Source organism: Pseudophryne corroboree, chromosome 4, assembly GCF_028390025.1.
Source record: "Pseudophryne corroboree isolate aPseCor3 chromosome 4, aPseCor3.hap2, whole genome shotgun sequence".
NCBI classification, from domain to species: Eukaryota; Metazoa; Chordata; class Amphibia; order Anura; family Myobatrachidae; genus Pseudophryne; species Pseudophryne corroboree.
The window spans coordinates 448,611,101-448,639,014 of record NC_086447.1 but is presented as its reverse complement, the minus strand read 5'-3'; the positions used below and the strand labels follow the sequence as shown (position 1 = coordinate 448,639,014).

Below are 27,914 nucleotides of genomic sequence, written 5' to 3'. Positions count from 1 at the left end.
ACTAGGTGACTATTCACACTCTATGGGTGTCGTGGACACCCAAGAGTGGGAATAGCCCCTGTGAGCCGGGATTCCGTCTGGCGGCATTGTCAGCAGTCAGGATTCCGGCGTCTGTATCCTGAACGCCGGGATCCCCTGCTGCCAATTTAACTGCATCCCGCCGTGCTAAGCTGCAGCTCGGCGTATTAAGGTGCATGCACGCCAAGGTGTGGCACGGAGGCTGGATAAGCGTGGCTACATACATTATATATATATTTTTTTTATATATATATAAAATTTATCTTTTGTGAGAGCTTGCAAAAAGTTCAGGGTCTACTAGGAGTTGCATTAAATGTATGGGACAAACATATGGCTGTTTTGAAAGAGCATGTATCCAATTCTTTGTTAGTAACAACCTTTCATAAGGGGAGCAATTTTTAACCCAAACAAACCATATCGCAAAAGTAGCCTATCAAACATAAATGAAAACAGAAAGTAACTTATTTACAAATGGGATGACAACACACACAGTGTAATTCACCTGCTGTCTGTTGCTTTAGGAGGTAGAATAAAAGGAAAGATCAACTCAGTTAGTTTTCTGAGGTAGCAGAGTTCATCTCTGCGACTTCTCAATGCAACGTGAAGATCAGGCCCATATTCCTCCAAAGCCGCTTGCTGGAGATCATCTGAGTTTTTAACTAATGAGAAAGCAAGGGAATGTTACACGTATCCAGTACAGGAATAGACTGTAGCGTACCAGCTACAGTAAGTGCAACACACATAATAGTAGTCTGCTGATATCCATACCGGTATCCGGTCTATAGATCTACACTAAAAAGGTCTACAGTCAATAGGTCGACAGGGTCAAAGGGTCAACACGCTTCGTAGGTTTTTTTTTTTACAAGTCTTGCTGCATTTACTAAACATGTCACAAACTATTACCTTTAGTAACCTTGTGGCGAGCGGAGCGAGCCACTGAGTGTGAAGCATGGCGAGCCCACGAGGGGACGCATTTCATCAAATTGACTATCCATGTCACAAACTATCACCATTAGTAACCTTGTGATGAGCGAAGCGTGGCGAGCAAAGCGAGCCCATTAGGGGATGCATTTCAACAAATTGGGGTATAAAAATGTAAACACACAAAACAACACCCAAACATTTTTGTGTGTCGACCTTTTGACCCTGCGGCCATTTAACGGTCGACCTTTTGGCCCTGTCGACCTTTTACTGTCTAACTTTTTAATGTCTATCTTCTGTATCACAACCCTCCATACCACACTGCAGCCAGGAGCCCCCACAAAATGCTCAGTATAAATCAGTTTCACCCACCACTGTAGTAGGCTTGCCTATGGTAGAACTGCTATATTCTGCAAAGATTCTCATTTCTACATCTTCAGGAAACCTAGGTGATGTCATACCTGGAGTTTCTATGTGACTCTGCATACTATGCCTGGGAGGTAGCAACTGTAATGGCTGCCAGCTTATGCAGTGCAGAGTGGTCTATAATGGAGAGCCCATTTTTAGTGTGAGTGCTGGGGTGTGTAGTGGATGTTTCCGTCACTAAGGTACATCTCTAAGCCACCATGGCACCAAAAACATACACACCACCATATGCAAACTCTAATCTCAAGCTACTTATAGTGCTTCAATTTACCTTTTTGTCTTGCTTTTGCGATTATCTCAATATGCTTCATAGCGGCTTTCAATAACTTTTGTGTTATAATGCATGGAATATCCACCTAGACATGAGCAATTATATTATTAGCAGTGTTTGTGATATACAGTAAAAATGGATGTAAAAGTTATGTCTGAGGTAAATCTGGGTGCGAGGAAGCATTGTCTCTGTAAATACGCTTAAGCTAATTCCCAGTGAACAATAATCTACACACAGTGGAGGAATTCATTTTTATGCTGATCCAGTATGAAGCCTGTCAATTGGTAAGGGACATCACTGCGCCACTTCCTTATGCTGGGCATACACACTACAATTATCTGACCGTGTATGTTTGCCATTAATAATATTCAAAAGGCATGTAAACGATAAAAAATAATTTCTTTAATACATAAATAGCAGCCTTATTTTAAAGGCACATGGACACTACACACACACCCACCTCATAGGTATGTCCGCAACAACAATGCGAGATTACACGGCAATGAGACCCCACTGACATCCCAGCGGCTTCCGAAGGTGAAGCATACAGCTAATCGTGAGTAGATACGTTACCCGGCTGGGATACCACTTCACTGGGCTGAGCACCGTCCCTACAATCAGGGCACTGTCACTGGTCAGCCTACTACCATTCCGCTCAGCAGTGGGATTACAGGGATCATTCACCTATTGCCTGCGGCAATGACAGACCCCGAACTCCACTAAGCTGCTTACCCCTTTATCTCCCCATCCCCCCACATATCCGTCCAGGTCAGTGAACTTCTCACTACCCTAAGGTCATATGTTATGTTTTCCAGCATGAAACCAAGTTTAATACCATGTTTATATTTACATAAAATGTATTTATTGTTATTATCACTGAGACCAATATGTGCCTTGTATTTAATCAATTATAAGAAAATAGCATTACCGTTACCTAATTTGTTTATGTTTCATTCTCAACAAGGGTACACAAGTCAATACACACAAAGCAAACAAGAAACATACTTATAGGTTATAAAACAACCAAGCAAGGATTCACCTTCTGTATTCTCCGTACAAGAACAGATGCAAAGAACCTCAATGTCAGCCTTAGTTCATCCACAAAAGACTCATCCTCAGTAATTTCTCTGCCGTGAACATGCAAAGGTAAAATAAAAATATTAGAAGGGAAGTTATCATATAGATACAGTCAACATCTTAGCCATCAGGATAGATCACCTGCCAATTATTTCTATTATATCTATCTATATATCTATCTATATATCTATCTATATATATATATATATATATATATATATATATACACACACACACACACACACACACATATATATATATATATATATACATATATATATATATATACACATACATATATATATATATATATATATATATATATATATATATATACACACACACACACACAGGTACACCACCGATTTTCCGGCATCCCTGGCTCCAGTGCCGTGCCGGATTATCGATTTTGCCGGATTAAGGGTGGAAACGTTTTTTTTAAACTAATTTTGCACCTTCAGAACATTTCTAAAGCAATAAATAGTAAAATATATGCTACAGTATAATATTAATGAATGAATAAACACAGTAGTGTATGCAAAACTGTTTATAAGCAAAACAGGTATCGGGTACTTTTTGAACAAACATTAACAGTAAATCAAACAGCCGATGCTTGCTGTGTCACCTGCAGTGCCCTCAGAAGCTGTACTCACTGACACTTGTGAGCGCTGTGTGTTCCGCCCATGTGCGGTACTTGCGTTGACCTTGGACGCCATAACAGCCCCACCAATGCTTGCTGTGTCATCTGCAGTGTCCGCGGAAGCTGTACCCACTGACACTTGAACACTTGCGTGTTGCGCCCATGCGCAGAAAATGTTCCGGATTAAAAGACGTCCCTAACCACCTTTAATCCGGACAGAGCAAAATTGTCTGGATTAAAAGAGGATCCGGATCATTGGTTGCCGGAAAATCGGTGGTGTACCTGTATATATATATATACGTAAATAATCCTGCACTCTCACAGATAAACTAAAGCCATCGGCTGGGGTGCCAATCAGAGTCCCACACAGTAAGGTGTGGGGCCCATAGTACAATACAGGTTTTTTCCACAATAGTGAAAAAATGATAGCACTCTCCAGACTTCAGAATCAATAAATCAAAAATGGAAAATGTTAATATAAGGTAATCTCACAGTTCCAAAGTGTTTTTCAAAAACGATCTCCAACGTTTCGGTCCTTAGCGGGACCTTTGTCAAGGAATGTACAGTCTAGTCAGTAAAGTCAGCATCACAGCAAGCATCAAAACGGCAGGAAACTGGAGACAGAGAAATTGCCTCACCGGCCCCTGCTAAATACCCTTCAAAAACGTGCAAAAACAAACAGGACACGCCCCCATCGCGGCTGGGAGCTGTGTGGAACGCACCAGTGGAACGCAGACGCATCACTTCCGCCGGAAGTGGGCTGCGTCCCTGGTGCTAATGGAGTCACGGGCACAGCTTGCAAATGGACCACATAGTGGAATGCATTATGTCACTTCCGGTATTACCGGAAGTGAGCGGTAACCATGGTAATCGGGATAAATAGCGGACGTTACCTATAGTAGCTCCGGTGCCAAACGGTCACCATGGTAATCAGGGTAAATAGCGGGGTTACCTGTAATAGCTCCGGTGCCAAGCGCACAGCGGAAAACTTAGTCAAGTAATATATATTTATTTATTTATTTTATTTATTAACAGTTTCTTATATAGCGCAGCAAATTCCGTTGCGCTTTACAATTTGAAATAATAACAACAAACTGGGTGATAACAAACAGTCAGAGGTAGGAAGGCCCTGCTCGCAAGCTTACAATCTATAGGGAAATAGGCATGTGTACACAAGGAAAGGTGCTATCTATTGCATAGAATGAGAAGACGTGTGAGGATGTGTGTGGACTGTCCAGAGTGGATGCAATTTGATAGGAAGGTTTATGAAAGTTATGTGGGCGGTTCTGGAATTTGATATGCTTGCCTAAAGAGGTGAGTTTTCAGGAAACGCTTGAAGGTTTGGAGACTAGAGGAGAGTCTTATTGTGCGTGGTAGGGCATTCCACAGAGTGGGTGCAGCCTGATGATAGTCCTGCAATCGTGAGTGGGAGTGAGTAATGAGAGTGGATGAGATACGCAGGTCTTGTGAAGAGCGAAGAGGTCGGGTTGGGAGATATTTTGAGATAAGCGAAGTGATGTACGTCTCTCTCTCTCTCTATATATATATATATATATATATATATATATATATATATAAATGCACATACATACATCCTTAGAGTAATATAATATGCAGAATTGAACAAAAATCCTTCCCAACCCTCACCCCACAAAAAAACAACTTTCACTGTGACTACTCTCTATGATTCACTTACTGATATACTCAGGGCTTGTCCACATAAATAGTTTCTCTCGTGTTTGAAATGAAATGCAATAGGGATATGCAAAAAGATTTATGGTAGACTTACCATGGTTAAATCTCTTTCTGCGAGGTACACTGGATTCCACAGGGAATACCATCGGGTGTAGAATTGGATCTTGATCCGAGGCACCAACAGGCTAAAGCTTTGACTGTTCCCAGGATGCACTGCACCGCCTCCTCTATAGCCCAACCTCCAAGCACTGGAGCTCAGTTTCGTTAACCAGTCCAATGCAGTAGCAGGTAAAATAGAGAGGGTAGAGGTTAGCCACATAGAACCACATTCTCATGACAGGAGAAGGTACCAGTGGCTAATGCCATACAAACCCAAAGAAGCCAAGTGCGTCAGGGTGGGAGCACTGTGGAATACATTGTACCTCGCAGAAAGAGATTTAACCATGGTAAGTCTACCATCTCCTTTTCGGCAGTGGGGTACACTGGGATTCCAGATCAACATCGGGGATGTCCTAAAGCAGTTCCTCATGGGAGGGGACGCACTGTAGCGGGCACAAGAACCCGGCGTCCAAAGGAAGCATCCTGGGAGGCAGAAGTATCAAAGGCATAGAACCTGATGAACGCGTTCACTAAGGACCACGTAGCCGCCTTGCACAACTGTTCTGCGGACGCGCCACGGCGGGCCACCCAATAAGGTCCAACAGACCGAGTAGAATGGGCTTTGATAGCAGCAGGAGCTGGGAGCCTGCACATAGGCTTGTGCAATCACAATTCTAATCCATCTGGCCAAGGTCTGCTTATTTGCAGGCCAGTCACGTATGTGAAAACCAAAAAGTACAAAAAGAGAATCAGACCTCCTAAAAGAGGCAGTACTCTCCACATAGACACGCATAGCCCGTACCACATCCAAGGATTTTTCTTTGGAGGACAGACTAGAACCTCCTGGTTAAGGTGAAAAGATGACACCACCTTAGGTAAATAACCAAGGAGAGTTCGAAGAACAGCCCGTTCACAATGAAAAATCAGAAAGGGTGGACAACAGGATAAAGCGCCTAAGTCTGACACCCTCCTAGCAGAGGCAATAGCCAATAGAAAAACGACCTTAAGCGTAAGGCATTTAAGGTCCACAGACTCAAGAGGTTCAAATGGAGACTCTTGCAGGGCATTCAATACAACAGACAGATCCTATGGAGCCACAGGAGGGACATAGGGAGGCTGAATCCATAGAACACCCAGAGTGAAAGTGTGCACGTCAGGAAGAGACGCAATTTTCCTCTGAAACCACACCGACAAGGTAGATATATGAACCTTGAGGGAGGCCAGACGAAGGCCCAAGTCTAGGCCTTGCTGGAGAAAAGCAAAAAGTCTTGAAGTTTTGAAAGTATACGCATCATAATTCTTAGCAGTACACCAAGTGAAGTAACAATTACAGACCCTGTAATAAATCCGAGCCGAAGCTGGTGTACGGGCCTTCAACATAGTTTGAATGACCGGCTGAGAATATTTTTGCTCTCAGGAGAAAAGCTTCAAGAGCCACGCCGTTAAAGCCAGTCTGGCCAGGTCCAGGCAGCCACAAGGGCCGTGAACGAGGTGGTCTGGGAGTTGAGGAAGTAGAAGAGGACTCTTGTTGAGACCCCGCGGGTCTGAGAACCAATGCCGTCTGGGCCACGCTGGAGCGACTAGAAGTAGTACTCCTCCTTCTTGCTTGAACTTCCATATTACCCTGGGCAGGAGTGACACTGGTGGAAACACATATGGCAGCAGAAAGTTCCACAGAATTGCTAGTGCGTCCACGAACGCCGGTTGAGGATCCCTTGTCCTTGCTCCGAAGACTGGAACCTTGTGATTGTGTCGAGACGCTATCAGGTTTACATCTGGTATGCCCAACTTATCCACTAGGAGTTGAAAGACTTCGGGATGAAGACTCCACTCTCCGGCGTGTACGTCATGACGACTAAGGAAGTCCTCTTCCTCGTTGAGGACTCCCGGAATGAACACTGCCGATATGGCTGGCTGATGGCGTACTGCCCATTGGAGAATTTTTTAACACTTCCATCATTGCCATGCGACTTCAAGTGCCGCCTTGATGATTTATGTATGCCATTGTGGTGGCGTTGTCTGATTGTACTTGAACAGGCCTGTTCTGCACCAGAGGCAGGGCCAGTGTCAACACATTGAACACTGCCCGCAATTCCAGAATGTTTATCGGGAGGAGGGATTCCTCCTTGGTCCACCGACCCTGGAGAGAGTCAACACTGCGCCCCAACCACGCAGACTGGCACCCAGTTGGAGATCCAGAAGGGACGGCCCCTGCTCAACTGTTGGTCCTGTAGCCACCAGCTCAGTGACAGACGAACCTCCGGAGTCAAGGAGATCATTTGAGACCTGATCCGATGAGGCAGGCCATTCCACTTGGAAAGGATTAATCATTGCAGAGGGCGGGAATGAAATTGAGCGAACTCTACTATGTCGAATGCCAACACCATGAGGCCTAGTACTTGCATCGCCAAGTGTATTGACACTCTCTGGCGAGAGAGGAAGTATCTGGTCCTTTCCTGATGTTTCAGAACTTTCTCTGGAGACAAGAACAAATCGTTGGTTGTGTGTGTCCAGCAATGCCCCCAGGTGCACCATGCTTTGAGTAGGAACCAGTGAGGACTTCTTCCAGTTGATGAGCCACCCGTGGGCTTGTAGGAATTGGACCGTCAGTTCCAGATAACTGAGGAGGACCTCTGGGTATTTCGCCAGGATCAGCAAGTCATCCAGACACAGCATGATCCTGACACCCTGATGGCGGAGAAGAGCCGTCATGACTGCATGACCTTGGTAAGATCCGAGGAGCCGTGGTCAGTCCGAAAGACAAGGCCTGGAATTGATAATGTAGGTTGCCAATTGCAAACCACAGATATTGCTGATGTATCATGGCAACAAGTATGTGCAGGTAAGCATCCTGTATGTCCAGGGATAACATATAGTCTTTGGGTTCCATAGCCAGTACAATAGAGCGCAGAGTTTCCATACAGAATTTGGATACCCTCACAAATTTGTTCAAAGATTTGAGGTTGAGTATAGGCTGGGAGGACCCATTTGGTTTCGGGACTAGAAACAGGGTCGAATAGTAACCCCTGCCTCTTTGAGACAGAGGTACCAGCACAATCACTCCAGTATCTAGGAGAGATTGTACAACCAAGTATAGAGTTTGTGCTTTCAGCGGATCCGAAGGGATAACCGTTGAGCTGAACCGTTGGGGGAGGGGGGGGGGGGGGGGGGGGGGAGTCTCTTGAAAGATTGCGTACCCGTGAGAGACAACTTCCCGCACCCAGGCGTCTGAAGTGGTTCTTAACCAGGCCTGGGCAAACTGCAGAAGTCGGCCTCCCACCAAGGGGGAGGACCGCCCCGTCATGCTGCAGGCTTGTCCTGTTTGGAAGCAGGCTGACGGGCGGCCCAAAATTGCTTAGACTTGGTAGTTTTGGAAGAGCGAGCCTGTCTCGGATACGCCTGACCCTTTGCTTTACCTGGAGGTCGAAAGGAACGAAAAGTGGTACTCTTACATTTCAGAGCAGAAGGATTGGTACTTGGGAGACATGCAGTCTTGGCTGTTGCCGTCAGTCACGGTCTTGTTCAGATCCTCTCCAAATAGTATGACCCCCCTTAAAAGGGAGCACCTTCAAGGTCTTTTTGGAGTCCAGGTCCACTTTCCAGGACCTTAACCACAAAATCCGGCGAGCCAGGATAGACGTAGTAGATGCCTTGGCCGCCATTACACCAGCATCAGAGGCCGCCTCCTAAATATAGTGAGTGGCTGTGGTAATATACAAGAGATATTGTCTGGCAGTGTCAGAAAAATTTAGAGGTAGCTCCTCCTCAACTGCCTGAACCCATGCTTCAATAGCTTTTGCAGACCAAGAGGCTGCCATAGTGGGTCTATGTACAGCATCGGTAAGTATGTAGATAGACTTCAGGCATCCCTCCACACGCTTATCCGTTGGTTCCTTCAGTGAAGTGACAGTGGTGACAGGCAGAGTAGAAGACACCATTAGATGGGCGACATGAGAGTCCACCGGCGGTGGAGTTTTGCACTTGTTACTCAACTCCACAGGGATAGGATAACGAGCCAACATCTTTTTAGACAGGGAAAATGTATTTCCTGGAGAAGACCAGGCTTCCTGGCGTATGTCAATTAATAGGTCAGAATGAGGTAAAACTACTTCAGCAACCTTCTGACGTTTAAACTTATCAGGTTTCTTAGACATAGTAGGAGGTTCAATCTCATCATCAATCTGGAGAATTAGCTTGATAGCCTCCACTAGTTCAGGAACATCAACCTGAGTTGTAGATTCCTCATCAGAAACTGTATCCGTATCAGAAGGATCAGTATAATCCCCAGCCTCATCGGAGGAATCATCCGAAATATTAGTGGATTGTGAGGAAGAAATGGCCCACTTAGAGGACCCTTTGGTCCCAGTACGGCGAGGGTTAGGTTTGTGTTTAACCAAGAACTGACTTAATTGCTGTAATTGGGTTGACAGAGTATCCGCCCATGGTGGATTAACTACAGGGACAATATGTGGCTGTAATGGCACAAGAGGTCCCACAGGGGGCGTAAGTCGTGTTACAAGTGTAGTCAGCATATTTGAAAAAGCAGCCCAACGTGGGTCTTGATTAGCCACAGGTGCTGCAGACTGACTGGAAGGTGCAGGGCACCCAGTACTTGAACCCTCAGCTGAAACCTTTTCCTCAGTCAAATCCGTGGCGCCAGCACTGCATGATGCAAGAGCGTCTGCGGATTTCCCGCCCTGTGTAGCAGACATTATTGGGAATGTAGCCTTAGGGCGCAACAGTACAATATAGCCAGACAAAAACAACCCCTGCAAAAAAATAAAAATAAACCCCTGTATTATGTGACAGCAAATGTAAAGCACAAACAGAGGATTTAAGCGGTGAGGTGACTGAAACACACAGTGAAAAATACAAAACAGTATATCCTGTGGAACACTATATGGTATATGAGACCCTTACGCACTTAGCTCCCCAGGGTACAGAATATAGTGATAGTAATATGTGTGATACACAGAATAGAAACTACACAGCAGCTATAAGCACACACAGTCACAGGTACAATGCAGAAATTATTACATATAACCAATAAAACTGCACTGGTCTAGTAATACTACACATAGAAATGTATGTATACACTTATAACAATACACAGTAAACACTGGATGTATATCACAGAATACTTGTACTAAATATTCATATAGTAGTGCACTTGCTCTTAACTAACGCTGCCTAAACGACATGTAGAATACTTAAATGTCTTGTAAATGCACAGCGCTGATGAGGCAGGCGGCTTTACAGAGGAGACAGTGCCCAGCAGTCCCAGGATCAGCGCAGCTATGTGAAATGGCGTCCAAACGCTGACAGGGAGTGAGGGAGAGAGAGAAATGCAGCTCCAGGGCGGTAACACCTGCAGTAGACGGCGCCTGGAGCTGGGGGAGGGGCTACAGGTCAGCGCCTTATCCCCTCTGCTGGACTTCACCATCGGGTACTATGAAGCCTTTAACAAACTGATTTTTGTAAATCTATGGAAAAACAGACTGCTGTTTTGATGCAAATTATAAATGTATTAATAATTAAAAATATATTCTTAAAATACACACAATTGTAAAAGATTTTGGTACATTTACCACAAGACCAACAGACAATAAAACTGTTAATTCCGCACAATGTTAATTATTCCACACAGACTGATGGTTCAATTAATACATTACTCCTTCAGGAGTTCACTTAACCACATGTACCTAATCTAAAAAATGGTGATTATACTCCTCCAGCAAATATAATCAGATTCCATGCACATATAGATTTAAATGATTTTTTAGTCCCAAGCAAAAAGCTGTAAGTTGTGCAGAGAAAGATGGGAAACTTAATTACATGCACCTTAGATGATTTAGAGAATTAGTAAACAAGTTCTCCTTCAGCTGATATTTTAGTCCAAAAGAAAAAAGCTGTTAGTTATGCAGAATTTAAATTATGAACCAGAAGGCTTAATTGCATGCACCTTAATAGATGAGATAGTTCTCCTTCAAATAAATTGCTTTACTTTCATACGCACATGAGGTCATAACATGAATTCAAATGCCAGCTGAATAATGGTTATGTTGAGTTAATGACTGAGTTCAGAGCATGCATGCACCATTTGAAGAAAGGTATAGCTGGTGTGTGAAATGGTAACCGATACTTCACCCGTATGTGAGTCTCAGGAGCGCTCCTGTGTTTAAAAGACCCGTGTGTCCTCCTGGTTGTTCCTCCTGCTTGGTTCCCAGTGGCCGGGGTCCCGATGTCTGATGCAGGGGATGGAGGGCTTGTAGCTAACCACGTGGTCGTGTAAGTCACAGCAGCTGTGGGATGGTGGAAACGCCGGTGTGTGTCGCGTGCTGCGACTTCCGGTTTCGGGCTTCCGGATTCTTGCGTTCCACCTGCGGTTCACTTGAGAATAAGTCACCTGACGCGTTTCTCCGCCCACAAAGATGGCGGTTTCATCAGAGGATGATACGTTCATTCTCCTGGTCTCTTTTTATCCCCTCCAAGGGCTCCCAATTGGACAATTAGTGTTAACTCTTCATTTCCCTTAAACTAAGGTGCATTCCTATTTAACCCTGTTAGCATTATATAAGTCCTCTGTTTTTATATAAGTCCTCTGTCTCTTCCTGAGTTAACTGAATGTATGCCTGTTTCTTCCCCAGACATACATTCATGTCTCTCTATCTATATATGTACACATATATCTGTTTGAGCTATATAATATCTATATTTATTTGTTTGCTCATTGACTCTATGGGTTTTTTTGCTAAATATAATTATATATATTTTTATATTTATAAAAAGTATCTGCCAAACAAATACGAATTATCAATAATAATTGAAAAATGTATACAAGAGAAATTTTCTCTAATCTATTTATCGTTCTATGCACATGTTGTATACATGCTCTTTATGTGTGTACACACATGTACATATTTGTTTATAGTTATCAGGTATTGAATGGTTTTTGGATGGCTATATAAATAAATGAAAATTATATTCCTTTATTTTTATTTTTATCTTTTATTTAATTTTATAATTAATTGACAGGCACCTCAATATTAATAATAATATGTACTGTTTGTATTTTTTAAATACTAGTAAAGACGTATTAACGAGCTAATAATGTATATATTAACTATTGCGGTGTTATAAAAATAATGCTAACAAGGTTAAATAGGAATGCACCTTAGTTTAAGGGAAATGAAGAGTTAACACTAATTGTCCAATTGGGAGCCCTTGGAGGGGATAAAAAGAGACCAGGAGAATGAACGTATCATCCTCTGATGAAACCGCCATCTTTGTGGGCGGAGAAACGCGTCAGGTGACTTATTCTCAAGTGAACCGCAGGTGGAACGCAAGAATCCGGAAGCCCGAAACCGGAAGTAGCAGCACGCGACACACACCGGCGTTTCCACCATCCCACAGCTGCTGTGACTTACACGACCGCGTGGTTAGCTACAAGCCCTCCATCCCCTGCATCAGACATCGGGACCCCGGCCACTGGGAACCAAGCAGGAGGAACAACCAGGAGGACACACGGGTCTTTTAAACACAGGAGCGCTCCTGAGACTCACATACGGGTGAAGTATCGGTTACCATTTCACACACCAGCTATACCTTTCTTCAAATGGTGCATGCATGCTCTGAACTCAGTCATTAACTCAACATAACCATTATTCAGCTGGCATTTGAATTCATGTTATGACCTCATGTGCGTATGAAAGTAAAGCAATTTATTTGAAGGAGAACTATCTAATCTATTAAGGTGCATGCAATTAAGCCTTCTGGTTCATAATTTAAATTCTGCATAACTAACAGCTTTTTTCTTTTGGACTAAAATATCAGCTGAAGGAGAACTTGTTTACTAATTCTCTAAATCATCTAAGGTGCATGTAATTGAGTTTCCCATCTTTCTCTGCACAACTTACAGCTTTTTGCTTGGGACTAAAAAATCATTTAAATCTATATGTGCATGGAATCTGATTATATTTGCTGGAGGAGTATAATCACCATTTTTTAGATTAGGTACATGTGGTTAAGTGAACTCCTGAAGGAGTAATGTATTAATTGAACCATCAGTCTGTGTGGAATAATTAACATTGTGCGGAATTAACAGTTTTATTGTCTGTTGGTCTTGTGGTAAATGTACCAAAATCTTTTACAATTGTGTGTATTTTAAGAATATATTTTTAATTATTAATAAATTTATAATTTGCATCAAAACAGCTGTCGGTTTTTCCATATATCTGTGCGCCTTCACCTATATTTTTTCTTGGTTGCATATTGCATATCGGGTGGATATCCAGGTCCACGTTGGGAAGGCAGACGATTATAGGTTGTTCTTTCTTTTCTCTTTATTAAGAGAAAAAGTACAAAATAATCTAGCGCCAGACACTTTGGTTTCTGTTGGTCTTTTTTTGTAAATCTGACCTGTGCTCCCTGCCCTGGTGGATATAGTGGGGTCCCTGCATGGCCACAGTGTCCACGCCAGAGGCGTGGTCCGTCTCCTGGGACCGCATCTTGATTTACCAGTGAGTCCCACTTGGGGGACCCTCTTTGCTCCTCCCTGAAGTGCGGCCATGCGATCCAGGAGAGCAGCAGCGGTGATGTGTGCCTGATGATCGGAGCGCCTCTGCTGTAAGTACCCAGGAACCAGGCCGCGGGAGTATACAGCATCGTTGAGGTGATGGAGCCGCAGCACAGAATGTCAACATGACATACACTGCAACTAGTACTTTGTGACCACTGCAGGCACCAACTTACAAACTGAGCTCCGGTGCCTGGAGGTGGGGCTATAGAGGAGGCGGTGCAGTGCATCCTGGGAACAGTCAAAGCTTTAGCCTGTTGGTGCCTCGGATCAAGATCCAACTCTACACCCCCATGTTATTCCCTGTGGAATCACAGTGTACCCCGCTGCAGAAAGATATATTTAAGATATATTTATATATTTAAGATATATTTATCTCTATGCAGTTCCAGACGGAATACATAGTATTGACCGGCAGGCAGGATGCTGGCTGTCAAGATCCCGACAGCGGCCTCCCACCCGCCAGAATGCCAGCAGCGGGGCGGGCGGTACGAGTCCCCTTGTAGAACCAAGACCATGATTGGCCTATAGACGTGGACAAATTTATTGGCACCCTTTCACAAAATAACAGCCCATATTTTTGTCTAAAATAATTGAATAAATTGAAACTGAAAAAAGTAATTGGCATCACCGTTTATTCCATTTTTAAGAGAAATCAGACTTTGTATTTGATGTTTGATTCAACTGAAAATTTTAATAAAACAAATGAAAATGGAATGGACAAAAAATGATGCCGCCTCACTCACAGTGTACCAGGCACACTAAATTATTACCTTTGTCACAAAGGAATTGGTATAAAGTCATAGATTACACAGATCATGTGAGACATGACATAGCCAATCGTATAGGAACTCTTTTTTACCCAGATTTGTGACTTAGCCACACACAGAAGTACATGTAACGTCATCTTTAGTAGTCAGTACTCCCTTGCATTAGTGATGTGATTAAGATGCTTGATACAGCTAAGTTGCAAAGTTTGTGGCATGTCAAATAGGGGTATGGGTTGTTGGGTCGACAACTTTTGGTCGACATGCATTAGGTCGACAGATCAAAAGGTCGACATGAGTTTTTTTATTTTTTGGTGTCGTTTTCTTCGTAAAGTGACGGGGAACCCCATTTAGTGCACCGTGTCTCCTCAGGTTACCGTTCCAAATTGTAGTCCACGTGGATCGTAAAATATGAAAAAGTCCAGAAATGAAAGGAAAAAAAGTGTGAAAAACCCATGTCGACCTTTTGACCTGTCGACCTAATGACCCTGTCGACCTAGTGACCGTATCCCGTCAAATAGGGCAATTTGGCTTGATTTGAGCAAAAGTGTATGTGGCTACGTCTGTTATACTTCTCAACTACTCTTTCTCAATTTGAAGATAATATTGTGGCTTGGGCTTGCATCAAAGGCTCCATTGTCTCTACCATGTCAGAGTACGATGTGAAACCTGGAGTCGAGGACTTTCTGTATCAGACATCCCCCCCATCACATTTACTTTTCTCGAGGCAGCTCCGAATGGAAGGCTTCTAAGCCTCAGGCTGGAATAATTCTCTGAAAAGGTCAGAGCACCTCCAAACACCTGAAAAGTTCAGCTTAAGTTGTAAGCACGCTTGCAGGTTAGACAAGGTCACTAGGCTACACAGGTGAAGAAAAGGGATATATAGCAGTGGCTTCCAGGCCACTCCCCCTTGTCTGAGAGTTTAAGGACATTTATTATTTTCTCTCATACACAAGACAGAAAGTTGTTTATTATATATCAGTGAAGTATTTAAAACTTTATTGATGCCATATAGCAAATGCATATTTTGCAAAGATAGCAGATCGCTATAAACAAGGGCATAAGTAAATTGGGCGCATATAATTGATGTCAATCTGCATCTACCTTGCGTTAGTAGCACTTTGCAAACACAAGCTATTTGAGCATTTTTAGTGAACACAAATTGTGCCTGTGTTTTGAGCACAAAAGGGTGCATCAGACCCAGTGTGTGTGCCCTAGATAAAAAACAATATAATAGTGTGTGTGTGTGTGTGTGTGTGTGTGTGTGTGTATGTGTGTGTAAAAAAATAACTCTAAAGCTGGGTGTACAGCTTAAAAGAAGAATAACAAAATGGTAGGCAATGGGACTAGCTGGGTACACACTGGCAGATAAATCTGCAGTTCAATCGATCTACAGATATTTCTGCTAATGATGGTTGCTCAAACACACAGAAAGATGCACCAATATATCCTAAAGATGTATCTGCTGTTCAATCTATCTGCAGCTATATATGCTGATGGTGGTTGTTCATACACACGGAAAGTTGCACCAATATATTTGCAGATACAGTGGCCATCTTCTGTGCTGCACAGCAGATACACAATATATCTGTGAAAGACGACATATTGCTTGTAAACACCTGCAGATCAGCAAAATATATATTGGCCGATCAATTGATTGGCCAAAATATCTGCCAGTGTGTACCCAGCATTAGTGAGGCTGCCACCAGGAGGAGTGAACATACACTAAATGCCCATACATACTAGACGATATGAACGATGAACGATATTGGTGATTGATTTCCCTTGAGCTTCCAGGCATACTTGATAAAAGATATTGTGCATACACACTGAACGATTTTTCAAACGATATGAACAATGAACGATATTTGCTAGCATCGCCTGTGACACTAATGGTGGCTAATTTACATAATTGGCTGGAATTACAGAGTGGCTATTATGATGAATATCATTCATATCGTCTGTCGTTCACCACATCCACATTGAACGATATACACTATTACATGAACGATATATGTAAAATTGAGCTGCAAGTTCAGATGACAGAAAACCCTAGCTGACAACGGGCTAGGGGGGGGCGCATTGTTCATTGCATACACACTGGACTATATTGTCAACTATGGGGTGTATTCAATAAGTGTCAGATCCATTCCGACATGCATTTGTCGGAATGGATCCGACAAGGGCTATTCCATGGACGGCCAAATCTGACAGTTGGATTTGGCCGTACCAGGGGTCCTTGTCCTGCCGCTGACAGCGGCTGCTGGGTGCGCTGCCAGCAGGGGGGAGCTGGACGGCGGTGGGGGGAGCTGCCAGCTGAGTGAAAAGTCTGCGACAGCGGGGGTGATGTCGGCGGCGGCGGGGGGTGAGGAGCCTGGCCGAGGGGACGACCTGCTCAATCCGACTTTTTAAAAGTCGGAATGAGACTGTCAGAAAGGGGGCCATAACCTGTTGGATTTGGCCCCGTTTCCGACAGAAGCACACGGATCAGCGCCTATTCCGCCGATTACATGTTTTCCGACAAGTCTGGAATTCCCGACTTGTCGGAAAAAAACCTGCTCTTTTTGAATAGGTTTGAAACCCTTCCAACCGAAATCTGGCGGAAGCTGTCGTCTTTCTGACAAGACGGCAGATTCCGTCAGCTATTGACTACACCCCTATATCGCTCATAAAGCCCAAAATTAGCGATACAGTTCAAAATATCATCTAGTGTGTATGGGCCTTAAACATTACGGACTGCAAAGGTCACAACATTAGCCATTCGTAAGAAAATATTATGAGAAATTACTAAACACTTCACTTCAAACAATGGTAGAATTATTTCAGTCTATTCTTAAAGAGAAAGATCATATATTTATAAGTAACTTGGTTAGGTTAAATTTACTGCTCAGTTTATTATCGTAACAGAGTAAAAAGACAGATAACCACAGTCTTATTGGTTTTGGAGATTTTAGAACCAATTTTGCTTTATAAAAAAAATTGCACTGCATACGTGGCAAATTACAGGCCAATTAATATTAAAATTGCATCAAACGTAGATCAATGTATCAATATTTAATAGTAATAATATGATGTAAACCAATATTTACTTATATCACCACCGACAATAAACCATAAATTCAGCACATTTTGAATACAAAAGTTGACTGTATACGTCAACGTCACATATATATATATCTGTTCAGTCCAGCACAAAGGGGTATGCGGATGCTAGGACGACAAGACTAATGTCGATAGTTAGTAGGTCAACCACTACTGATAAACGTGCATTAGGTCAACATGGACAAAAGGTCGACACACGAAAGGGAGACAAGAGGTTTTATGATTTTTTCATACTTTGCCATCCGCGTGACACACAATTGGGAATAGTAACCTGTGCCAAGCGCAGTGGTAGCGGAGGAGGCACCTTGCCTGCAGCATGGCAAACAAAGCGAGCCATGCAAGGGGACACGGTGCACTATTTGTGGTTCCTGGACACTATACAGAGTGAGTGACACAGCCCTAAACCCCCCCCCCCCCCTCCAACACACACGCTTTTTTTTTTTTAATGTCAACATTTTTCAGTGTCGATGTCTGCCAAGTGTCTGTTGACCGCACTCCGGTCGATACTATGAACCACCTTAACAGCACAAAGGGACAGCCATAACAGAAATCTTTGTACAGCTTCAACCTCTTAAAAAGTCCACCTTTCTTTGATATAGTTATTTCTATAACGAAACATGTCCGACATACACATATTACTATATTATCAGAGATGCCACAACTGATGATTTGGATCCATATGTGTAACAGCGAACTGTACTACAGCACAACAACAGAAAGCCACATATTACAGGAAGCCATGCCATTATTTACCTTTCACGTGTGGCTAATTATGGGATGTAATTGTTCATTAGACGTGTGGTTTTATTTATTTATTGCTTGGATTATCTGACAACACCCAGCGCATTTGAATCATTAAGGGACGGATTCAATTAGCCACGGTTAATTACCACAAGCTAATCGATCTGCCTACTCTATTCAATTAGAGCACAGGACAGATTGCACTTAACAAGGATTTTTTTTCGAGCCAACGGGAGGCTCAAACAGAAAATAGGATTTTGGTACTTACCAGGTAAATCCTTTTCTTTGAATCCATAGGGGGCACTGGAGTACTCTTAGGGATATGGATGGTTTCCGTAGGAACCAGGCACTGAATATTAAAATTTAGAACTCTCCTCCCCTCCATATCCCAGAGTACCTCAGTGTTTTTTACTGAGCCGAACAGGAGCGATAGAGAGGTTGACAATGGAGAATTACATATAACAGAACGGACAACAATAAAGTTGACACATAACGTGACTGACAACTAAACAGTTGGCACAATAACCGATAGAACTTGAAACTTGAACCAGTCGGTGAGAATGTGTTACCATACGATTCCCTGAACTTACCGCAAACCAGGTAAAACTGCTCTGGGTGGGCGTCCAGTGCCCCCTATGGATTCAAAGAAAAGGATTTACCTGGTAAGTACCAAAATCCTATTTTCTTTTTCATCCACTAGGGGTCACTGGAGTACTCTTGGGACGTACCAAAGCTTCCCCCGTGGGCGGGAGAGCAGTTTGGCACCTGTAACACTAGGCGGCCAAAGCTTGATGCTGATGCCGCAAACGTATCAAACTTGTAAAAGCGCACAAACGTGTGCACTGATGACCAGGTAGCCGCACGGCAAAGCTGCGTCGTAGAAGCCCCACGACCAGCTGCCCATGACGTTCCCACAGAACGTGTGGAATGAGCTGTTACTGATGTAGGCGGCTGTAACCGAGCATGAAGGTAAGCCTGACGTATGGTCAGTTTAATCCCTCTGGATAAGGTCTGCTTAGAAGCTGGCCAACCCATCTTGGCAGCATCATACAGAACAAACAACGATCCGTCTTACGAACTGTAGACGTTCGGGACACAAACGCGTAATGCGCGTACCACATCCAATGTTCCAGAATTTCCTGTCAACACGGGAACTACTATTGGTTGATTGATGTGAAAGGATGACACTACCTTTGGTAGGAAAGTGGGATTCGTCCGAAGTTCCGCTCTGTCATCATGAAACACCAAATACGGTGGCTTGCATGACAAGGCACCCAAATCGGAAACACGCCTTGCCGAAGCCAAGGCTAGTAGGAAAATTGTTTTCCAAGTGAGAAACTTAATATCAACTTGGTGTAAGGGTTCAAAATATGAAGACTGTAAGAAATCTAAAACCAGATTCAAGTCCCATGGCGCTGTAGGTGGAATGAATGGAGGCTGTACTCTGAGGACACCTTGCAGAAAAGTGTGTACAGACGGCAATAGAGCCAATCGTCTTTGAAAGTAAATTGACAAAGCAGATACCTGCACCTTTAGTGTAGATAAACGCAGTCCTCCATCCAGCCCCGTCTGTAGAAATAACAAAAGACGGGATAACTTGAAAGATGATGACGGAAACTTCCGATCCTCACACCAACCTATATAGGCACGCCAAATTCTGTAATAATGAGCTGCCGTAACTGGCTTCCTAGCACGTAACATGGTTGGTATAACCGATTCTGGAATGCCCTCTCTCCTTAAGAGGGCGGTCTCAACAGCCACCCCGTCAAACACAGCCGCGCTAAATCGGAGTAAAGGAATGGACCCTGTTGTAACAGGTCCGGACGAAGTGGGAGCGGCCAAGGCTCGTCTGCGAGTAGTCCTCGGAGATCCGAGAACCAAGCTCTCCGAGGCCAATGAGGCGCCACTAGTATGACTGTGACGGACTCTCTTTTGATCCGTTTTAGCAACAGAGGGAGCAGCGGAAACAGGTACACGAGGCTGTACGGCCACGCGACGGTGAGAGCATCCACCGCCACTGCCTTTGGATCTCTCGTTCTGGACACATACTGGGGCGTTTGGTGATTGTTGCGAGATGCCATCAGGTCCACTTGAGGGTAACCCCACCTCTGGGCCAACATGTGAAACACTTCTGGATGTAATGCCCATTCTCCTGGATGAAAATCCCGACGGTTGAGATAATCCGCCTCCCAGTTGTCCACTCCCGGAATGAACATTGCCGACAACAGCACTTGGTGACGCTCGGCCCAATTGAGGATTCGAGCTACTTCTCGCATTGCCATGCGGCTTCTCGTTCCTCCTTGTTTGTTGATGTATGCGACCGCCGTCGCATTGTCCGACTGCACCTGGACAGGCTGAGACCGAAGAATGTGCACTGCTTGTCGTAGCGCATTGTAAATTGCCCGGAGTTCCAGGACATTTATAGACAGCAATCTTTCGTGAGCCGCCCAGAGACCCTGGAGCTGACAATTTTGAACTACAGCTCCCCAACCTCTGAGATTCGCGTCCGTCGTTAGAATTATCCAATTCCAGGCGCCGAACCGTTTCCCTGCGGTCAGATTGTGTACATTGAGCCACCAGAGTAGAGATACCCTGGCCCGTGGCGACAACCTCACTCTGTGGTGAATCTGCAGATGCGAGCCCGACCACTGTGCGAGCACATCCAGTTGAAAAGGACGTGAGTGAAGTCTCCCGAACTGAAGCGCTTCGTAAAGCCACCACCATTGTGCCTAAGAGGCGAATGCACAAATGTACCGAGACTGCGCGCGGCTTGAGCACCAATCGAACCAGATGACGAATGATCTGTACTTTCTGTTCTGGTAGGTAAATTCTTTGATTTACCGTATCGAGAATCATACCTAGGAATTGCAGACGTTGAGACGGAATCAGATGTGATTTCTTGAAGTTGACAATCCAACCGTGCTGAACTAGGACATCGTACGTTAGCAACGCATGTTGGAGGAGCATCTGTTGAGACGGAGCTTTGATGAGCAGATCGTCCAAGTACGGAACTATTATCACTCCCAGGTATCTGAGATGAGCTATCATCACAGACATCACGTTGGTGAATACCCGAGGCGCTGACGAGAGGCCAAACGGTAGAGCCTGAAACTGGTAATGGTTCTGCCGGATTGCAAACCGCAAGAACCTCTGATGAGGTGGCCAAATCGGAATGTGTAAATACGCATCTTTGAGATCCAGCGCAATCATGAATTCCTGTGGCTCTAAACCTGCAATTACCGACCGCAGAGATTCCATCTTGAATCTGTAGTAAGTGAAGTATTGATTGAGGCCCTTTAAGTTCAATATTGGCCTGACCGAGCCATCCGGCTTTGGTACCACAAACAGACTGGAATAATAACCCTGCCCCTGTTGGTGTACAGGGACCGGAATCAAAACTGCTGACTCCAGCAGAGACTGAATGGCAAGTTGCAGAACCGCCCGTTTGTCGTCCGACACAGGCAGTCCTGTCTTGAAAAACCGCAGTGGCGGGAGACAGTCGAACTCTATTTTGTAACCTTTGAGCACTAAATTGCGGATCCACCCATCTGTGGACGTCTGGAACCACGCCAAATGGAACGTCTGAAGGCGTGCTCCCACAACTGGAGATCCAAGATGGGCTGGGAGTCCGTCATGCCACTGGCTTGTCGGTGACCTTAGCGTCTTGACGACTGGCGTTGGTTTGTTGGAAACCACGCCCTCGACCTCGTCTACCGGCCGTGGCTGGTCCCCTACCACGGCCTCGAAAGGGCTGAGGCCGAAATTATTTGAACGCCGGGCCCGAGTATTTCCGCCTAGGCGCCGTTGGAGGCAATGGTAAGAAAACAGACTTACCACCCAAGGCCTCAGCAATCCATTTGTCCAATTCAGGACCAAACAACTTCTCGCCACCGTAAGGTAACGCCTCTATACCTCTTTTGACCTCCGCCTCCTCTTGCCAAGAGCGCAGCCAGAGTGCTCGTCGTGCTGCAACTAGCGACGATGAAAGGCGAGAAGTGAGCTGACAGACGTCAGTAGAAGCTGTACAAAGATAATCAGCAGCTTCCCAGATTTGATCAGCGAGAAGTATAAGGTGATCGTCATGTAGGGCAGACTTGAGCTCTGTTATCCATACCATGAGCGCCTTAGTCACCCAAATGCCAACCAACCCAGGTCTAAGCAACACTCCTGCTGCTACATACATGGATTTTAGCATAGCTTCAATTTTACGGTCTGAAGGGTCTTTAAGCGTAGTAGCCGTTGGTACTGGTATGGTTAATTTCTTCGTAAGTTTAGACACAGACGAATCCACCAATGGTGGATTCTCCCATGTAGCTGTCACAGACTCCGGAAACGGGTAACTAGACTTAAATCTGCGAGGTATAGAAAACCATTTATCCGGATTCTTTTGTGTTTCCAGTAACATCTTATTAAGAGATTCCGAAACCGGAAAACACATCGGAGTCCTCTGTCGTTTAGCAAAGACGACTTCATCATTTGTCAGAGGCTCCTCAGATTCTGTAAACCTCAGAGACTGACGCACCGCTCTGATGAGATTATCAATGCCTGGGCTGTCAAAATCTTCACTATCGGACTGCTGGTCTACTTCGCCCTCCTCACCGTCATCTTGCGCAGTGAGGTCTGGCATAGAATCAGCAGACTGTAACATAGCAGAAACTGGTAAATCATAAGACAAAGTAAATTTATCCCTACTACCCAAAATGGACTTAGACCGTTGGCAAGGCTGAGACCCCTCCGGTAGTCCTAGCGGTCTCACCCTAGACTCAGATCTTGCCGCTTCCCGCTCCTGTCGAGCGGCGGCCAATTCTGACTGCAATCCAGCCATGACATCTGCCAGCATAGCCCATGGAGGGTCCGGGGATGAAACCGGCTTAGACAGCGGAGCAGAGATTGTATTCGTAGCTGAATCCACAAAACATACTGCGCATGTGGTAGAACCATCCGGTAACACACTGTCACAGACATGGCAGTGCTTTTTGGGTTTTGCCGCTGCCTTACTCATTATGCAGACAGACAATACAACATACAAAGACAGAGAACCTGCACGACTCAGTAAATAGTACTAAGGTGTCTCTCTCTCTCATATATATATATATATATATATATATATATATATAACAGGAAAAAATGTATGAGCGCAAAGGACAAGGAAGAGTTAAAAGTCCCGTGGAACTACAAGTCCCAGGCTGAACAAGAATCAACAGTTCCTCACAATCACTGACACCCAGTCTCACTGGTCAATTAGTCTTTATCAGTGTGCACCTCTGGGATTTCCAGCTGTCGCTTCCCCACCAGAGACCCGATTCCGGACGGGTGATGATCCTGCCGAGAAATTTGAAAGAAGCAGGGAGCGCCAATAGTGCATTAAAAGTGTAACAATTTATTTATAACACATCCAAATACGGTGATCAAATAAAACCCGTACCATAAAAGGCGGTTAAACCACCGCTTGTATAACCAGCATGAAATTATCCCACAATACAACTCAGCATACGTGATTCAGTATCCATACGTCAGACCACGCCCATACGCGTTTCGTCATCAGACTTCGTCAGTGGGCTTGGTCTGAAGTCACAATCTCATTATTTAAACACACCCTGCAGCACTCTGATTGGCCTGTGCAAGGTGTCTTAGAACAGCTACAAATCATCTATACAGCAGCTGATCCATATTAAACCAATGGATTCATTTATCAAATAATAAGATTTTACTTACCGATAAATCTATTTCTCGGAGTCCGTAGTGGATGCTGGGGTTCCTGAAAGGACCATGGGGAATAGCGGCTCCGCAGGAGACAGGGCACAAAAAGTAAAGCTTTTCCAGATCAGGTGGTGTGCACTGGCTCCTCCCCCTATGACCCTCCTCCAGACTCCAGTTAGGTACTGTGCCCGGACGAGCGTACACAATAAGGGAGGATTTTGAATCCCGGGTAAGACTCATACCAGCCACACCAATCACACCGTACAACCTGTGATCTAAACCCAGTTAACAGTATGATAACAGCGGAGCCTCTGAAAGATGGCTTCCTTCAACAATAACCCGAATTAGTTAACAATAACTATGTACAATTTATGCAGATAATCCGCACTTGGGATGGGCGCCCAGCATCCACTACGGACTCCGAGAAATAGATTTATCGGTAAGTAAAATCTTATTTTCTCTATCGTCCTAGTGGATGCTGGGGTTCCTGAAAGGACCATGGGGATTATACCAAAGCTCCCAAACGGGCGGGAGAGTGCGGATGACTCTGCAGCACCGAATGAGAGAACTCCAGGTCCTCCTTAGCCAGAGTATCAAATTTGTAAAATTTTACAAACGTGTTCTCCCCTGACCACGTAGCTGCTCGGCAAAGTTGTAATGCCGAGACCCCTCGGGCAGCCGCCCAAGATGAGCCCACCTTCCTTGTGGAGTGGGCCTTTACAGATTTAGGCTGTGGCAGGCCTGCCACAGAATGTGCAAGTTGGATTGTGCTACAGATCCAACGAGCAATCGTCTGCTTAGACGCAGGAGCACCCATCTTGTTGGGTGCATACAATATAAACAACGAGTCAGATTTTCTGACTCCAGCTGTCCTTGCAATATATATTTTTAATGCTCTGACAACGTCCAGTAACTTGGAGTCCTCCAAGTCACTTGTAGCCGCAGGCACTACAATAGGCTGGTTCAGATGAAATGCTGACACCACCTTAGGGAGAAAATGCGGACGAGTCCGCAGTTCTGCCCTGTCCGAATGGAAAATCAGATATGGGCTTTTGTAAGATAAAGCTGCCAGTTCTGACACTCTCCTGGCCGAAGCCAGGGCTAGAAGCATGGTCACTTTCCAAGTGAGATATTTCAAATCCACCTTATTTAGTGGTTCAAACCAATGAGATTTTAGAAAGTCCAAAACCACATTGAGATCCCACGGTGCCACTGGAGGCACCACAGGAGGCTGTATATGCAGCACTCCCTTAACAAAGGTCTGGACTTCAGGGACTGAAGCCAATTCTTTTTGAAAGAAAATCGACAGGGCCGAAATTTGAACCTTAATAGATCCCAATTTGAGACCCATAGACAATCCTGATTGCAGGAAATGTAGGAATCGACCCAGTTGAAATTCCTCCGTCGGAGCACTCCGATCTTCGCACCACGCAACATATTTTCGCCAAATTCGGTGATAATGTTGCACGGTTACTTCCTTCCTTGCTTTAATCAAAGTAGGAATGACTTCTTCCGGCATGCCTTTTTCCTTTAGGATCCGGCGTTCAACCGCCATGCCGTCAAACGCAGCCGCGGTAAGTCTTGAAACAGACAGGGACCCTGCTGAAGCAAGTCCCTCCTTAGAGGTAGAGGCCACGGATCTTCCGTGATCATCTCTTGAAGTTCCGGGTACCAAGTCCTTCTTGGCCAATCCGGAACCACTAGTATCGTTCTTACGCCTCTTTGCCGTATAATTCTCAATACTTTTGGTATGAGAGGCAGAGGAGGAAACACATACACCGACTGGTACACCCAAGGCGTTACCAGCGCGTCCACAGCTATTGCCTGCGGATCTCTTGACCTGGCGCAATACCTGTCCAGTTTTTTGTTGAGGCGAGACGCCATCATGTCCACCATTGGTCTTTCCCAACGGGTTACCAGCATGTGGAAGACTTCTGGATGAAGTCCCCACTCTCCCGGGTGAAGATCGTGTCTGCTGAGGAAGTCTGCTTCCCAGTTGTCCACTCCCGGGATGAACACTGCTGACAGTGCTATCACATGATTCTCTGCCCAGCGAAGAATCCTTGCAGCTTCTGCCATTGCACTCCTGCTTCTTGTGCCGCCCTGTCTGTTCACATGGGCGACTGCCGTGATGTTGTCCGACTGGATCAACACCGGTTTTCCCTGAAGCAGAGGTTCTGCCTGGCTTAGAGCATTGTATATTGCTCTTAGTTCCAGAATGTTTATGTGAAGAGACGTTTCCAGACTCGTCCATACTCCCTGGAAGTTTCTTCCTTGTGTGACTGCTCCCCAGCCTCTCAGGCTGGCGTCCGTGGTCACCAGGATCCAATCCTGTATGCCGAATCTGCGGCCCTCCAATAGATGAGGACTCTGCAACCACCACAGAAGAGACACCCTTGTCCTTGGAGACAGGGTTATCCGTAGGTGCATCTGAAGATGCGACCCTGACCATTTGTCCAACAGATCCCTTTGGAAAATTCTTGCGTGGAATCTGCCGAATGGAATTGCTTCGTAAGAAGCCACCATTTTTCCCAGGACTCTTGTGCATTGATGTACAGACACCTTTCCTGGTTTTAGGAGGTTCCTGACAAGCTCGGATAACTCCTTGGCTTTTTCCTCCGGGAGAAAAACCTTTTTCTGAACCGTGTCCAGAATCATCCCTAGGAACAGCAGACGAGTTGTCGGCATTAACTGGGATTTTGGAATATTCAGAATCCACCCGTGCTGTTTTAGCACTTCTTGAGACAGTGCTAATCCCATCTCTAGCTGTTCTCTGGACCTTGCCCTTATTAGGAGATCGTCCAAGTATGGGATAATTAATATGCCTTTTCTTCGAAGAAGAATCATCATCTCGGCCATTACCTTTGTAAAGATCCGAGGTGCCGTGGACAATCCGAACGGCAGCGTCTGAAACTGATAGTGACAGTTTTGTACAACGAACCTGAGGTACCCCTGGTGTGAGGGGTAAATTGGAACGTGGAGATACGCATCCTTGATGTCCAAGGATACCATAAAGTCCCCCTCTTCCAGGTTCGCTATCACTGCTCTGAGTGACTCCATCTTGAACTTGAACTTCTTTATGTACAGGTTCAAGGACTTCAGATTTAGAATAGGCCTTACCGAGCCATCCGGCTTCGGTACCACAAAAAGAGTGGAATAATACCCCTTCCCTTGTTGTAGAAGAGGTACCTTGACTATCACCTGCTGAGAGTACAGCTTGTGAATGGCTTCCAAAACCGTCTCCCTTTCGGAGGGGGACGTTGGTAAAGCAGACTTCAGGAAACGGCGAGGTGGATCTGTCTCTAATTCCAACCTGTACCCTTGAGATATTATCTGCAGGATCCAGGGATCTACCTGCGAGTGAGCCCACTGCGCGCTGTAATTTTTGAGACGACCGCCCACCGTCCCCGAGTCCGCTTGAGAAGCCCCAGCGTCATGCTGAGGCTTTTGTAGAAGCCGGGGAGGGCTTCTGTTCCTGGGAAGGAGCTGCGTGTTGCTGTCTCTTCCCTCGACCTCTGCCTCGTGGCAGATATGAATAGCCCTTTGCTCTCTTATTTTTAAAGGAACGAAAGGGCTGCGGTTGAAAAGTCGGTGCCTTTTTCTGTTGGGGAGTGACTTGAGGTAGAAAGGTGGATTTCCCGGCTGTAGCCGTGGCCACCAAATCTGATAGACCGACTCCAAATAACTCCTCCCCTTTATACGGCAAAACTTCCATATGCCGTTTTGAATCCGCATCGCCTGTCCACTGTCGCGTCCATAAAGCTCTTCTGGCCGAAATGGACATAGCACTTACCCGTGATGCCAGTGTGCAGATATCCCTCTGTGCATCACGCATATAAAGAAATGCATCCTTTATTTGTTCTAACGACAGTAAAATATTGT

At 45.0% G+C, this 27,914-nt stretch overlaps 1 protein-coding gene across 4 annotated transcripts in view; it reads right to left on the bottom strand.

Moving 5' to 3' along the window:
• Positions 1 to 27,914, bottom strand: part of SNX14 (sorting nexin 14) — a 328,243-nt gene that overhangs the window by 216,810 nt on the left and 83,519 nt on the right. For all 4 annotated transcript variants that reach the window (XM_063916961.1, XM_063916962.1, XM_063916965.1 and 1 more), the window contains exons 6-8: positions 2,676 to 2,763; positions 1,637 to 1,721; positions 521 to 677 (exon numbers count right to left, since the gene is read on the bottom strand). In XM_063916961.1, the coding sequence (XP_063773031.1) occupies positions 521 to 677; positions 1,637 to 1,721; positions 2,676 to 2,763 (330 nt within the window). The remainder of the gene's footprint in view (positions 1 to 520; positions 678 to 1,636; positions 1,722 to 2,675; positions 2,764 to 27,914) is intronic.